General features: G+C 25.8%; 1 protein-coding gene across 4 annotated transcripts in view; it reads left to right on the top strand.

The window, feature by feature from the left end:
• The first annotated feature begins 3,181 nt into the window (after nucleotides 1–3,181).
• LOC135930994 (peroxidase-like) overlaps nucleotides 3,182–15,984 on the top strand; it is a 28,321-nt gene continuing 15,518 nt past the window's right edge. For 2 of the 4 annotated variants that reach the window (XM_065467830.1, XM_065467833.1), the window contains exons 1-4: nucleotides 7,891–8,125; nucleotides 13,374–13,491; nucleotides 14,733–14,956; nucleotides 15,669–15,839. In XM_065467830.1, coding sequence (XP_065323902.1) covers nucleotides 7,924–8,125; nucleotides 13,374–13,491; nucleotides 14,733–14,956; nucleotides 15,669–15,839 — 715 coding nt within the window. In that variant the 5' untranslated portion in view covers nucleotides 7,891–7,923. Of the gene's footprint in view, nucleotides 3,294–4,509; nucleotides 4,639–7,890; nucleotides 8,126–13,373; nucleotides 13,492–14,732; nucleotides 14,957–15,668; nucleotides 15,840–15,984 lie in introns of those variants that run through there. The other 2 variants (XM_065467831.1, XM_065467832.1) reach the window with 2 other exon arrangements.

Genomic DNA, 15,984 nt, shown 5'->3' with positions numbered 1-15,984 from the left:
GCCTATAAAATAGTTGCACCCTTTGAAGGTATGCCGGCCCAAATCAGTCCATAGTTTTGGACAAGAACTATTATAATAGATACCGATGTTGCCTCACCTTTAAGGTTGTTTGATTTTACTGACGGTCCGATATTTTTCCGGTGGTTTTTTTTTCATTTTATATGTAGTTTTTTCGTGTTTTTTTTCCTATTACCAAAAAGGTTGTAATGTTATACAAACGTTTTAATTTTAAAAATAATAATTAATTAACCTTTTTAAAACTACTGCCTGGCTTAGCCTATCAAAATATCTTGACAATTAGCCTGGCCCTAAATAAGCTCACTTTATAATTTCACCCGAGAGCCTTAGATTTATTGTGTACATATCTTTCCTGAAACTTTACTAAAATCGATAAGATACTGGTATTTTGATATAACAGGTTTCATTCATTTAATTAAAAATATTTCTCAATATAAAGTAATATATTTCTGAAATTATTTTGAATAAATTAGATTTTAAAACAAAAAAAAAGGTACTAATAAGTGAATATTCCATTTATCCACTTCATTTCGTATTGCATATTATATATAATCTAGAAAAAAAATTTATTGATATTTTAAAAGGAATTTTCATTTAATTTATGTATTGGCAAATATTAATATTTTCCTTTAAATCGCGATTTAATATTTAAAAAAAATACGATTTTGCCAGCCCTAAGCAGGACTACACCAAGAATCTATCCGGAATCCTTTAATATTTGTCATAGCAAGAGGTAATGCCTAGAGAATGCAAGAACTACTTTATGGTAGATCATGTATAATGTCAATATTATGTTGATGGTGAAGGGTAACGGAATTTAGCTATAAAATTCCTAGATGAAAGCCAACGTTGAAAATGAATGTATAAAAAGGAGGAAATAATAATTGAAAAAAAAAACGAAATATAAGATGGAATAAACCGACAAGACATTGTTAAATAATTTGTTGAGAGTTGAAGTTTTTCTTATGGGCTGTTTTTTTAGATAAAGCTTCATTTTTTGCAATGAGCCTACAGTCTTACTACCTAGGCTTAGTAAGGTATAACCAGAGTTAAAGGATCGAATCAAAAGATGGCCGATCCTGGATTCGATCCTAAATTTGTCAATTTTCTCGGATTTAAGATCCTGACCTTAAATCGTGATCGAGATCATTTTTTTAAATATTCGATCCCGATCCTTTTAAAAATTATTTTTTTACTTAAAAAGCAATAAATAAAATTAAATTTAAATATCATTTAAAAAAAAATATTTATCTTTATCAACCACCATTCCACCTGATTTTATAATTCAACAATTTCCCAAATTTTTTGTAAGAACAAGTTATATTTATTTATTAATTATGTTATAATATAAATTCTAGGTTTTAATAATGTCCTCCATTATAGATTTTTAAGATGATACATCTACTTCTATTGATGTGACAGCAGATATGAATGAGAATCTTTTACCATTTCATAATTTACGTAAGTATTTTACTTTATGTGAAATGGATGGAAATAACCATACAATGATCTATGCAAAAACAAAATATCTTCTTCAAAGATTAGCAGTTCAAACCTAAAGAGGCATTTAGAAGTAATAAATTCTTTAAATACAATTTTTATTATTTGTGAAGATCATAACAATATGCATATAATAAAAATTATAGATTTCCTTCACTATATGATGACAGCAATATATTGGCATCAATAATTCACACAAAAGTTAAGCTCAATTGGCCTTTTATTAATCTGCCACAAAAGTTGCTAAAAGAAAGTTTAATTGCCCATTAAAAAAATATACAGGGTCAACCATACGCAGATCCTTCAAATGAATGCATGGATCGATACCTTTTTTGGGGAAAACCCCGTCACAAAATGCTTTTTCCATTAATAATTTTTTTTATTCTAATGATGATTTAGTGAATATTTTTAATAATTATGTTAATTAAAAAAAACATTGATTGAACCTTTACCATAAGCGCTCCTATGGTAATGGAAAACGTGGCTGTTTAAATGATGATAATTTAGAAAATTTTAATTAAAGGCTAATTTGATTATAAAATATATTCTAATTGTTATACTTATATTATATTATTCAATTACAATAAATTTATACCATATTTATTTATTTTTTATATTAGTTATTTTTGCATCGATCAGAAATTTAAATAAGAAAAGGATCGTGATCGCGATCCTCTTTTTAAAAAAAGGTCGATCCTGGATTTCGATCCTCTTTTTTTCAAGAGATCGTGATCGGGATTCGATCTTTTTAAAAGGATCGATTAACAAGCCTGGATATAACCTAGGTAACAAAATTTCCCCCATTCTCCGAAGTATCATTGTTTCCTATATTCAATTAATACAAATCTGAGCCAACATACTGCACGCTGTCACGTTATCTGACAAAGATTCGAGGATTATTTTTCCATAAATGGATATATGTGGGGTGTTACTTTGAGAAAGAAGGATTACCATATGTTGATTTGTAAGTAGCAGGAGAAAACCCTTAGAGAGATTAAAATAATATGAGGAGATTGGCATGAAAAATGGTTTTACCAATAAAGATGTCCAAGATCGCCAAAAAGGATAATTTTATTTGTATTCCAATCTTAATTTCACTAAGCAATAAAACTAGAGCATTTGAATATTTAAAGACGCCTTGACCAAACAAAAATTCGAAATTTGAAACATAAATATTTCTGTTCTTTTTAAAGATTTTCCCAACTACAAATCTGTTGGCTTTATAAAATAATGTATTGATTATTTTTACTTTCTTATTTTTTGTTATCTATAATCCCCATCCATTCCCCCCCCCCTTTTACCCTTGGAAAATAATGGAATGGACGTCAAGGCTGGGGAGATGGAAAGGAGATTTATATTGTAATCGTTAAGAAAATAAGTTAAGATGCGAGATCAGTCAAAGCGAAAGATATAATTTTTTGATTTTTACCCTCTTAGAGCGTGAATAAAAAATTATTAAGAAAGAAGATACATTATAATAGCATTGTTATTATTTATATTGCTACCTTTTTATTTTTAATAAACATGTTTAAAAAATATATCTATTTAATGAAACGAAATTATTTTTTTTTGGTATTATGACATTTTAAAAAATATTCCGTGTCCATGACCATATTTTTTTTGACAAATATCTAAATAATGACGAGAGAAATTACCGTAGCTACAACACTATAATAAAATTATTCAAATAATTTTTTATTTATTATAATTTTTTTAAATTTTGAAATTCACTATTCTTGGGAACAAAGATATAAAAATAATTCGAAAAAGAAAGGGTAAGTTGTATAATAGTTTCAAAGGTTTCCGAAATATTATAACAAAAATTGGTATTTATTATAATAATAAAAGTTACATTCATTAGATATTTTTAAAAAGTAAGGTTAAGAGTCAACTTGATTGTTCATATGTTTAGTGTAAGTTAAATAAATTAAATAAGGGATAAACCCCACCATTTAAAAATATTTAAAAAAATTTACAATGCTAATTTCAATCCATTATAAAATAAATAAATTTTCAGAACTGGTTAATAGGTAAGAAGCGCTCAAAATATAAACCCCTATATCAAAATAGAGGTTAAAAAATTATTGTTACTAAAATTATTTATCTACTTAATATAATCGAACAAAATTATAATGACAGCAGTAAATTGAAAAAAAATTATAATTAGGTAAGAATAAATTTATTATCAGAATGGTCTTCACCGATCTCTTAACCAAATTGGAAACATATGGGGAATTACAAAGAGAAAATTATCATAGCATAATAATCATTGTACAAAGACAGATTTTCAGAATAATATTCAACAGTAAAAAAAATAGCTTCAAAGACTTGTCAACTTATCAATTCTAATTTAGTTGGAATAACTGGGAACAATCTAAATTTTAAATCTTGTGATAGTTTATATAAATCTATGTTGTAACGTTTTCTATTATTATAACATACCCCCCCCCCCCAACTCTTTAAAATACAATCCTTATATGCTTAGAGAAAATAAGATACAGTTTAATTTTATACATAAACGATTCTATATAGTGAATTAAGTCCATCTCTTTTTTAATTTCAATATTATATGTCATGAAAATTGAAGTCATTTTTATTTATCGAGAGAGTGGTAATATAACAAGAGTCATTTTATTGAATGTTAATTCAGAAATCTTAACTAAATATTACAAGAAGATCTTTGTGATTTCCCTATTTCATCTAGAATAAAGAAAAACTTTAAGATTATTTTATTGTATAGTATCTTCAAATGGTATAAATATTTTAACTGAGTTTCCCCCAAATCAGTTGAAAAATTACCATATAATAATAACAAATATATTTATAATGAAATTTTCTAACATATATAGGAAAGAATTTAGAATTGAATTAAGACCTATATTGCTGGGTTACCTTATCTGCTTTATAGTATATCCAAATCATTCGACTTTATAATATATTCGATCTATTCAATTTAAAAAAATTACATCTAGCATTAATTTTTTTTTATAGGGTAAAAAGCTCGAAAACATGAGTGAAATATTAAAATAGAATATATACTTTGTACACTAGAGGGAATCGTACTAATGCTGTAAGTGTTGAAACTCGAGAAGGATACAATTTGCAATACCCAAAAAATTTGTAACCAAAATATATGCTTTTTATACGCCACAATTTTTAATATGTTTTTTCCAATTCTCAATATAATTGAATAAACCATAATTAAATCTAATTTCAATTTTTTTTTTAGAATATCTATTTAAAATTACTAAATTTAAGTTTCAATTTAAAAAAAAATTACCCCTATTAGAATAGTCAGATTTTTATTATCTTGCTTAATTGCTTTAAAATATGATTAACATAAAATAAAATATTTTTTTTAAAACCCGAGAAACCAAAATTTTCCTTTTCCTCAATAAAATTAAATAAAACTGATTATGTTGGTAATTGATTCTTGAGAAGAATATTTAATATAAGTTCTAAAAAATTAAATTGTTAAATTTTTTACTTTTGTTGTTAATTTTGATATATCTATCTACCCAGCATTAAAATTAATAATTTTTTTCTTTTTTGAATTTTAAGCATAGTTTTTTTTTCATATAACCTTGTCAAATGTGTTAATTTAAAAAAAAAAATTATAATAGATTTTAATATTAATTTTTCGAGAGTTATAAAATAAATTTTAATATTAAATTTAAATGTTATATGAGAATTACATGCACAATAAAACTTAGAAGCACAAAATGCTGAATAAAATATGATTGATTATTTAATAAAGAATTTGCATAATTTGTCCAAAAATTAAAAATTAGAGAGAAAAAATTGTATAAACAAATAGGATTAAGGTCTTTTAAATCGCCTCTCACATTTTCACTAGATACATTTAACAATTTATTTCTAGGAAATTTATCGATTTATTATACAATAATTGTGTCCTGTTACTGTTATCAAGTAAATTTTCAATGTTAAATACCAAATTAATAATAAAAAAATGTAAACTGTTTTGTATTAATTTCAATGTTAAGGTCACTGAAAATAATTATTTTCAAATAAAATTTGGAGAATTTCGATAATATTTTTCTAAAATTATTTTATTTAAATTTTATATATATTAGTTAAATTATTGTTTATAATTTAAATTTAATTTTTTAAAGCTTAATTTTTTTTTTGGTATAAAAACTTTACTTAAAAAATTTAAAAATCAATAAAAAATAATAAAGCGTAAATTGCAAACTATTCAAAGGTATGACGATTTTAATGCACTGTATAGAGGATAAAATTAAAAGGATTTTGATATTTTCTTATATGTAATTCTGAATTTTAATTGATATAATTGGATAATTCCAGGAAGAAAAACATCAGGGAGAAAATTCACGAAAAAATTACTGGAAAAAAAACCTTGGAAAATTTGTTAATGAATATGAGTCTAACAATAGCTAGCATATAAACTCATCCTATAGCCCACTAGCCTTAGTCCATACCTGAATGATAAATTTTGTCACAATTTCAAGTTCTTTTCAGAACAATTATTAATTTAATCTGAGCATCTCAAATGGACTAACTCTCCTAGATAGCCACCCTGGTTCAAATCAAACATTAGAAAATATCTAGATTTAATAGCATCATATCAAGCCTTAGGGTTTGAAAATTAACTAGATACTCATAGCTGCGATTTTACCGAAGGGAATAATTTCGTTTAATATCAAATTCCGCTAAAATTTATATTCATTGATATAATAATTCGACCCTAACTATTTATACAGATTGGCACTAGACTAAATAAGGCCTTAGCCTATATATCCATTTTATATAAATTAAGTAGATATTTAAGGCTTAAACATTAATGTTAAAATATTGAATAACCTCCCTGAGAGTTTCTCTTCCAAAATTATATTCCTTGTGTCCTCCCGAGCCTATTGGAAACTTGACCCATTTTTACTCCCTATCCCAAACTCTGCTCAACACTAAATTATTTTAAACCAATCATCTTTAAATTATGGCACCTTTAAATTTGGAAAAATAATTGAGATAAAATTATAAGAAAACTCCACAGGATAACAAAATTTGTTGAAAGCGGTCATAAATTAATTTTGAAAAAAACTTTATAAATGAACATTTTATCACTCATCCATCAGTCAAAGGTCACACTGAGAAAGTGAAAAATTAGGGAAAACAAATACAAAACATGAGTCATGTTGTTAAACGGTACGATTTGGGCCAATTTTTAAATATGGCTACCTCATATATTAAACTGGAAAATTTGCCTAAATTTTGAGATTGGCTAATAGATACCCAAATCTTTAGACTGACATAGTATTTTCCTCGATAAAATATTGAGTTAGTCATTTTTAAAAATCGGCTCAAATCGAGCCGTTTACCAACGCTAAACATGAGCCTACATAAAATTAATTTTTAATTATTTTCTTTACAATTAAAAAGTATCAAAATATTAAAAAATATAATTTTCCCGCTTTGTTTTTAGATTAAAATTATAGATTTTTGCATAATCCTTTTAGGGTAAAAGTGAGAAAAGTCAGGAGTTTTGATAAAAAAAATATTTCGTAATTTTGTGGTATACTAAAATTATTTGATTTCAATTTATATCATTGAATATATTATATAATAATTGAAGTTTAACACCACTGCTGAATTATATTGAAAATTATTGATTAAAAAATTTATTTACAAAGTAACTTGCAATTAATTACTTTTGCAATAATGTAGACACTAACTTAACGGGTTACTTTTTAAGAATGTAACTAGCAACGGTAACTACTCACTTTCCAAAAATAACTTTTAGCAAGACCAATTGTTACCTATTATTATTCTCTATAATACATATACTTACAAAAATTTTTTAATTAATTTTTTCCTTAAAAACAACACTTTTTATAACATTAATTATTGTGCTATATACATATATTATATCCAATAAATATTTATTACATAATTTTTCTATACCCCCATCTTACGACTTTCAATTTAATGGATATTTAAAGCTGAATAGTCAGTCTAGGCTATATTAATATCAGTGGGTAAAAGCCTCAAGAATTAAAATAAGGAAAGATTCTAATGAATAGGATTTGACCTTATTATGTTATAAATATTATAATGAAATTAAAATATTATTTTTAAATATTTTTTATTCTATTTTTCTTTTTAAAGCTATAATTTGTTAAATTTTGAAATATCCAGTAGTAACACTATTGGGGGAAGATGCATAGGGGCTCAAAAATTTAAATTTTTAAATCATTTTATAAATAATTTTAAAAAAAACTTTTGAGCCCCGTGAGATTGTAAAGGCTAGAAATATAATTAAATTTGCTTAAAAAAACCATAGGAAAATTGTATATTCTATTAAATGAAAATTAAAATAGGTGAAGAAATTTCATCTTATTTCATAATTCATTTTCTCAAAACTTCAGAATGATTTCAGCAAAATGTTTCGACATTCGTTTATCATGCCTCTTGTATTATTTTACAATAAAATACTCGGTAATTATGATTTTCGCCATAAATTTGGAATGCCAGCTCATTTCCAAGGACGAGGTTGTCAAGGCGGTTAAGGATGGTGTGAAGTATTATAATGACTTAGAACGTGAGTGGTCCAGAGGAACCTACGATTTGGGTAAAATAATATACACCTATTATTATAATATGCAAACTGGCGCTTTAGGGAATTAAAATTAAATCCGAGATAAAAATGCTTAAAAAAATCAAGAAATCGTAATAAACTAGAACTTATCATATTCATACACTTATAATATACATAGACTGATCAAAGGCAATATAGAAGATAATAGTTTCCCCTATTTCGGGTTATTAGTATCAAAAAAGGTATATGTAAGTGATCATTGTTACGATATCCTAAATAGGTCAAACGAATAGCTTCTAATCAGTTTACGCGAATGTATTAATGCAAAAATATTATTGAGAATGTATTACCGCAAAAGCATTATCGTTAATTCATATTAGATATTGTATTACAATGAAAACATTAATGAGAATGCATTATGGGAAAATATTATGACGAATACTTTTTTTTGCCTATATCTTTCCGCAAGTATTATTGTAAATCCAATATCGTGAATGCATCATCGCAAATGAATTACAGCAATTATTAGCCAGACCAAGGGATTTAAAATGGGCCTGAATAGGGCTCAGGCCTAATAACAGTTTTAAAAATAAAGTCGGGCCTTAGCCTTCTTTTTTTATAACTGAAAATATATTGCAATTCAAGCAATAAAATAAAATGATTTTTCTGGTTTAGGTTAAAACAATTAAATTTTTATTTTATTTTATTGCATAAAAAATGTGTTTAAATATATTTTCCAAATGAAACTTGGACAGGCAGAGGACAGGCCTAGAATAAAAAATCGCCATGCCTAAAAATAAAATAAATTTTGGGTTGTACTCGGACCAAAATGAACAAGACGAAGATCGATCCTTATCGCAGAGGCGCAGATAGATAGTACTTCGGATAATTTTTAGATATAAAGTAGAATCTTATTATTTGGGTGTTTTGAGAGTATGATATAGGGAGAGGGCTGTATTAGTATAAGGAAATAAGGAAGGATTAGTATTTTTAAAAAAAAATTCAATATTTATCTAAATAAGCTAAGCATCCTTTTATAAATTGAACATGTATCAAAGCACAGTTAAATTCAAAATATCTTCTCCTCTCAAATAAATTTATTTTATAAATCTTTATGTTTTATCGTCTCTTAATTTAGACAATATTTTGATAATAGATTTGTATATAAGTATTTTTATCGCTTAATCAAAAAGATAGGCCCAAAGCTCACCACAACAGAATAAGAAAAAGTATATAGCATCATAATAAATTGAATACCTTATTTCTCTTATCTTAATTCATGTAATCGCTGATGATTAAATTGAAAACTTGCAATTATCTCGATAAATTATATCTAAAGGTGACTCAGGAATTGAGAAAAAGAAACGATTTATTTATTCTTGTGGTAATTTGAAAAAAAAATCCCTAAAAAGAATATTTGATGGCTTATTGAGAGGTCAAAAATATAAATGCCTGAATTTTCAATTGGCAACAACAGTGCTCGCAGTCCCTCCTCTAACTTTAAATTAAAAGGGTGTTTTCTACATTAAAGTTTATTTTATTCTCACAACGCTTGAAAATAAATTACAACCTTTGGAAAAGGTGTATTTACACTTTACACATTCTAATCATATTTTTTTGCCAATTAACTTAAAGATGTATTTATTTTCTATTATGAAAACTACAAGAATTTATATATTGTTGTATGTTATTTAAAATTCTTGAAAAATATATTTTACGTTTTTTATGTAGTGCAATTCTGTATTTTTTAATTTTTAATATAAAGAAAATAAATTCTAAACCGTAATTGACCTTTATATATTTTTTTTGAAACCGTAGCCTTTATTTTTTATAGACCTAAACCATAACCAAATTTTTGAAATATTTGTAGTGTATTATAGTCCACGTTATACTTTTACATTCCAACATTCATTCATTTAATCTAATCAGGTTTTAGGTTCCTGTTCCTACCGATTCCTTTTTCTACCTTAAGGAAAGACAGAATTTTACATTAAATATTTAACTACTCCTTAAAAAATATAGTTTAGTTAAAAAATGCAAAACCCATTGCATATCAAAATTAAAAATAAAGAACTCAACAGAATTTGTTGTCATAAGATAAATTTATAAAACATGATATAGCATGATCTCCTCTTCTGTACCCTTTGAAGTGTGATTTTAAGGTATAATTTCCGTAGTAGCTAACTATTAATTTGGTTTTCCTATTCATATTGAAAGACAAATAATTTAATTTTAAATCATATTTCATCTGACTTTTTCAAAATTGATTGGATATTAGAGATCTTTGCAAAGTTAGGCCCGGCCCGTCCCCGGCCCGGGCCTAATTCTATTTGAAATAATCCGGTTTGGGCCGGGCCGGGCCTAATATTTTTAAAAAAATTTCGGGCCGGGTCGGGTCGGACCTTGGGAATTTTATTAAATATATCTAAATTTATCAATTTTATATTGAATTTTTTATGTAAAATAAAAATTTTTGATTTAATTTATTGAAACTAAAACGCTATATAACATATGTCATTTATTTTAAGTAATTATAAAAATTAATTTCTTATTTAAATAAATTCGGGCCTGGCCGGGCCGGTAAATTTTTTAAAAAAAATTCAGGCCGGGCTTGAAAAATTAGGCCCGATGCAGATCACTATTGGATATATTTATAATTATAGATCTTTCATTATTGCATTCTATATTAGTAGCCATATTAGTGGTATATCTAGGGAGGGGAGAAAAGAATGTTCTTATCAAACTTTTTCTCCTTTTTTACTTTTATAGACTTTGATAATAAAGGGAAATGTAAAATATTATAATTATATCATAATCTTACTTCGCCGAGAACTCGCGTTAAATGTGATTGCAGGGTAACGCGTTGTAATAACGTTGTTATTTACTAAGTGATGTTTTCAATTGTATTATAGTGAGAATAAATTATTTTAAAATGTAATTGCTGTAGCAGCCCTTTGTCGCAAGCGAAAAAAAAAGATTCTCTGAGTTTGATCGGTCTTTTTGCAGATCCACCCATTTATCTAGTTCTTTTTAAAAAATTAGACCTTGGTTTGAATCAGAGTTTAAACTGCTTTTCAAAATAAAAAAATTTTTTTAATGAAAATTTCTTTTTAGAATTGCTAAAAAGAGTAATAAATCTTTGTTATAAAAAATCTTTTGTAACTAAATATTTTGTGATTGTATGCACAAAAAATCTTTCTTGATAAAATCATAAATTTTTTAAAGATAATTTTGATTTTCTTAAAAAAAAAATTTTAATTTTGGTTATTTTTGTGATAAGATTTTTTTCTCAAAATTTGGGCGAAAAGATGATCATATTTGTTTTTTCATATTCTAATTAGAAAGCAAGTGACTGTTTGTATAAATTTTTTAGAGAAAAAAATGTGCGGTAAAAAAAATATTATGGATTCCTAAATAACTAAATATGATAGTTTCAGAAATATCTCAAAAATAAAAATATATTAATTGATGAACCATATTACTTAATAGATATAATGTACAAATAGCAAAGGAATTTTAATACTTTACATTAGTTATATAAACCATTTGTCGAGTATAAATAAATCACGATATTATATTTCCGGCAATATTTTATGATATTGCATTCACTGGTATTCATTTCACGATAATGCATTCTAACTCATTCGCGATAATGTTATCGCGGTAATATATTTGCTATAAAGCTTTTAGGCTAATAAATTTATTGTATTGGATTGGCGATAATATTGGTAATACATTCGATATAATGCATTGGTGATAATGTTTTGGCCAAAATACATTCGCGATTTTCGATTATCAAAATATTTTAATCAAATTCATAATCTTCTAATTCAAAAATATTAATATTACTATATATTTCTATTCTAGTTATGCTTAAAGTTATTTTTAAATGGAAAATTTAAATCAATTTTTTTGTATTATGTAAATAATATGATTAAATTATAAATATAGACTAGAACTAACTTTGAAAAAGATTAATCCATTTGTTAATTTTTTTTAAATTATTTATTGCCTCTAAAATTACAAAATGGAGAAATGATATAACAATGTAATAATAATAAAACTATACAATATTATTTAAAAGAATAAATCTCAATTTTGTCTATACATTATACTCAAAATCTTATTATCTTAAATTTTTGGAGTGTTTTAAAATTTTATCATCTTTGTTTGTGTGTTATTGATAGGGTAAATATTTTTGCATAATTTGTCATGAATAGAAAACAGCCAATTGTATCTTTCTTAAAATATCAATTACAATGTTATTCCAACTAGAATACAAATGTTTGATGTAGTATTGTTAAACTGCCCAATTAATATTTTAGCCCAAACAATATTATATAAGCCTGGAATAAGTGGTAGAAAAGTTTGGACCTCCATTTACCAAATCTTGAGGCTCCCATAATATTATTTTGGCTAAATCTTAATTGGGTCATTTTAACAATACTAGTTTAATGTAAAAAATAAATTTTTTTAAAAAATTTATAGGATAGAAATTTCCTCCCTCCAAGATAAATTTATATATTTTGTTTTTTTAAATGATTAATATATTTTCGATAAATTTTAAGGTTCTATCTTTAGAACTTTTTTTAACTTTATAGGAATCTATTATTCTAATTTGATCAAATTTTGCTAAGCTTATTATCATCCTTATTAGAGAATCATTTTAAATCATATAAACAGGTCTATATACAGTAATTTATAATTCAAAGAATCACGTATAGAAAATAGATCATTTTTGTTTAAGATTCCCCAAAAATGATAGCCTTTATGATTGTAGCAAAAGAATGTATAAAAGTATTAAGGGCTCTGTCATTAGCCATGACTAAATAAATTTATATTTACCCTAATGCGAAAAATATTATTTTTACATTAGAATTAAATTAGAAGAGATAATTTACTCTTTCTTGGATATATATATATATATTGTTTGAATACCCCTGTGTATATTTATGAACGGGCTTTTATAAGGTTTTGCCCTACCAGGAATAATATTCTATACAGGTTTCTCAGCTCATCTAGTGAAGTGTTTTTATGCAAGTTGTCCAAGTCCCTAATAATTTTTGAATGCAAGAAAAAACATTAATTACATTAGCCCATAATTCTATGCTTAATATTCTTTGCGAAATTCCCGCCCAGTTTCCGGCCCGATCCGAAAAAAAATTTTGTTCAAATTACCGCTCTTTCACGTTTGGCCGTGAAGATATCAAATTCTAATTTATGTTTTGCCTTATTTGTTTTCTTATTGTAATTTCCATTTTTTTTAAAAAAATTTTTAAAGTCGTCGAAGCTCCTCATTTGACAGGTTATTATAGACCTCCTACAAACAGATTCGTTAAATATTCGAAATATGCTATCATAAAAGAATACGCATCCTTGCAAATAGCCGAAAAATTAATGTAAAATCAAAATATGGATCAATATGTTATTTCTTAAAGATTAACTTAGGATTGTATTGTGATACAATTCACAGATTTCTTTTAGAGAGTTGGCTCAAATCACGTGTGAGATAGTGAAAAATTAAATTAAAGGTTTTTTTAAAATTTACAACATTATTATGATTATAGATTTAATTCTATCAAATTGTATAATGCGTATTCCTAAATAGATAACAGAGCTTCTTGGCTCTGAAGAAATTAAATAATGTATAATAATATCATTATATTTTTTTGTAAAACTTTTGATATATGGCACAATATTAGGTTTATTAGACCTTCAATGTACACATCATCTAATAAAATGGCATATAATTACTATCAAGCCTACAATATTATATTAAAATAATTTAATCGAAATCCTTAAGGATTTCTTAGGCTTTAAAGGAAAAATTAGTTAAATAAATTTTTAATCGATAGAATTCTAGTTAATTATGGTCGAATTTGAATTTTTCGAATAAAATATTTATAAACAGTGATGACTCTACTCTTTCAAATTTTATAGCCCTTTAATTAATTTTTTTACAGAAAAATGAAATTAACTAATAAACCAACCTACTAAGTGCTTTGTAAGAAAGAATTCATAAATTTTAGATAGAATATATATTTTCATTTATAAATAAATGTTTTTTTCTTTACCCTTTTAAGATGATACCTCCACTATACAAAAAAACCACTAAATTCCCACGGCAATTTTAACAATTTAGAGGAATTAAACATAAACTGAGAAAAAGCCCTAATATACTAAATTCACATGTTTTAATATCATGTTTAAACAAATGAAAATTGATACCTACCCTTTCTACTAACCTTCAAATAAATAAAAATTGGGGAAAAATATTCTGAATATGAAAATTTTGGCCCATTTATTTATATAAGTAACGGTAAAAAAATGAGTATTTACACTATTTTTCAAAATATAAAAGAAAGATAAATATTTAAAAAAAACTCCGAATGGTAGGCGGATACCGAAGCGAGACATTTATATTTATAAAATTTTAATTACAATTTAAGCAAAAGATGGCTATGAAATCTTACACCACCTCAAAGTTTCTCAAACTCATTTAAATTTAATTAAGAAAACTTTTACACCTTTTAGTATTTATATATATGAAAATATAGTGACTATCTCTGAAAAATCAAATTTAATTTTCAATCTTTTATCATTAGAAAAATTAACATTTATTTTTATATTCCACACAAAGACAGCTAAATTACAGTCCTCAAGAAATAACACGCTACTTGGAAAGGGTTGACGTGTCTGGAACCTTCTTAGACTCCTGCCCCTTAAGAAAAGAGATAGCCAATAGAGGAAGCTGTCCCATATATTACAGGACAATAGAAGGGCATTGCAATAACCTCAAACATCCAACTTGGGGAATGGCGGAATTGCCGCCCCAGAGATTGCTTCCCGCTGTTTACAACGATGGTTTTATTTTAGATATTACCTTTAATTATTTATTATATAAAAGTATTATATCCCGTTTTGATAAAAGTTTTTTTTCTCAAGATAGATAAGCTTATTTTGGGTTTTTGTGGATTGTATGACTAGCGGTATATTTTAAAACTAACCATATGGTTTCTATTTTGTTAATATATTATCATATGGACGTCTTTATTAATTATAACAAAGTATTGATTCATTAATATCGCACGATAAAATATCTCCTATCTTTTAAGGTGGCGTTAAAATATTTAAATAAAAAAACGTTTTTCAAAATGATGCCTACAAAACTATTAGAAAAGTATAATTATTTGACTAATTCAGATAAAATAAATATGAAAAAAATAAAGTCGTCACTCAAGGAAATTGACATTAGCACACCTGATTTATTTAAATGTATTGTTTATAATCACATGACCTCGCAGATTTAACAGTAGTGCCCTAATTTATTGTTTATATACACATGACCTAAAAAAAGTAATGGGCTATCGCTAAAGCTACAAAAATTAACGCGTTGATTTAACAACACTGATAGAAGGTCTCAGAAAAAATATAAGAATCAAAATGGTTATTTGAAATATTTATATTATATAGTAAGAATTTAAAGATAGTTTTTATCATCGATATTAGTTTAATTTCTTTTTTCGGTCATATTTTAAGCGATTTATTAATTGTTACTAAAAACATTAAAAATAAGGTGTCAGCGAAATCAGGAGAGCTAAAAATGGTGGCGAATTACCAAATGCAAGAATGATAAGTACATTATGCTTGCCTACGCAGTTTCTACCCCATACAGAGCTAACTGTCATGATGACAACTTTTGGTCAACTTATAGACCATGATTTAACATTGTTTCCCGTGCCTACAGGTCTATATTTATAATAACAATTAAAAATAAAGTTGTCAGCTATATGATTCCTCCGTATATTACGTAGGCAGAAAAATTTTTATATTTAATTTTACACTTGTTGCTTTGTCCAATGACCTCTTAGTCAACGTATAATTTTAGAATC

The sequence above is a fragment of the Gordionus sp. m RMFG-2023 genome, chromosome 1 (assembly GCF_954871325.1).
Source record: "Gordionus sp. m RMFG-2023 chromosome 1, tfGorSpeb1-WG-v2, whole genome shotgun sequence".
NCBI lineage: Eukaryota > Metazoa > Nematomorpha > Gordioida > Chordodea > Parachordodidae > Gordionus > Gordionus sp. m RMFG-2023.
This window is presented reverse-complemented; position numbering and strand designations above follow the sequence as displayed.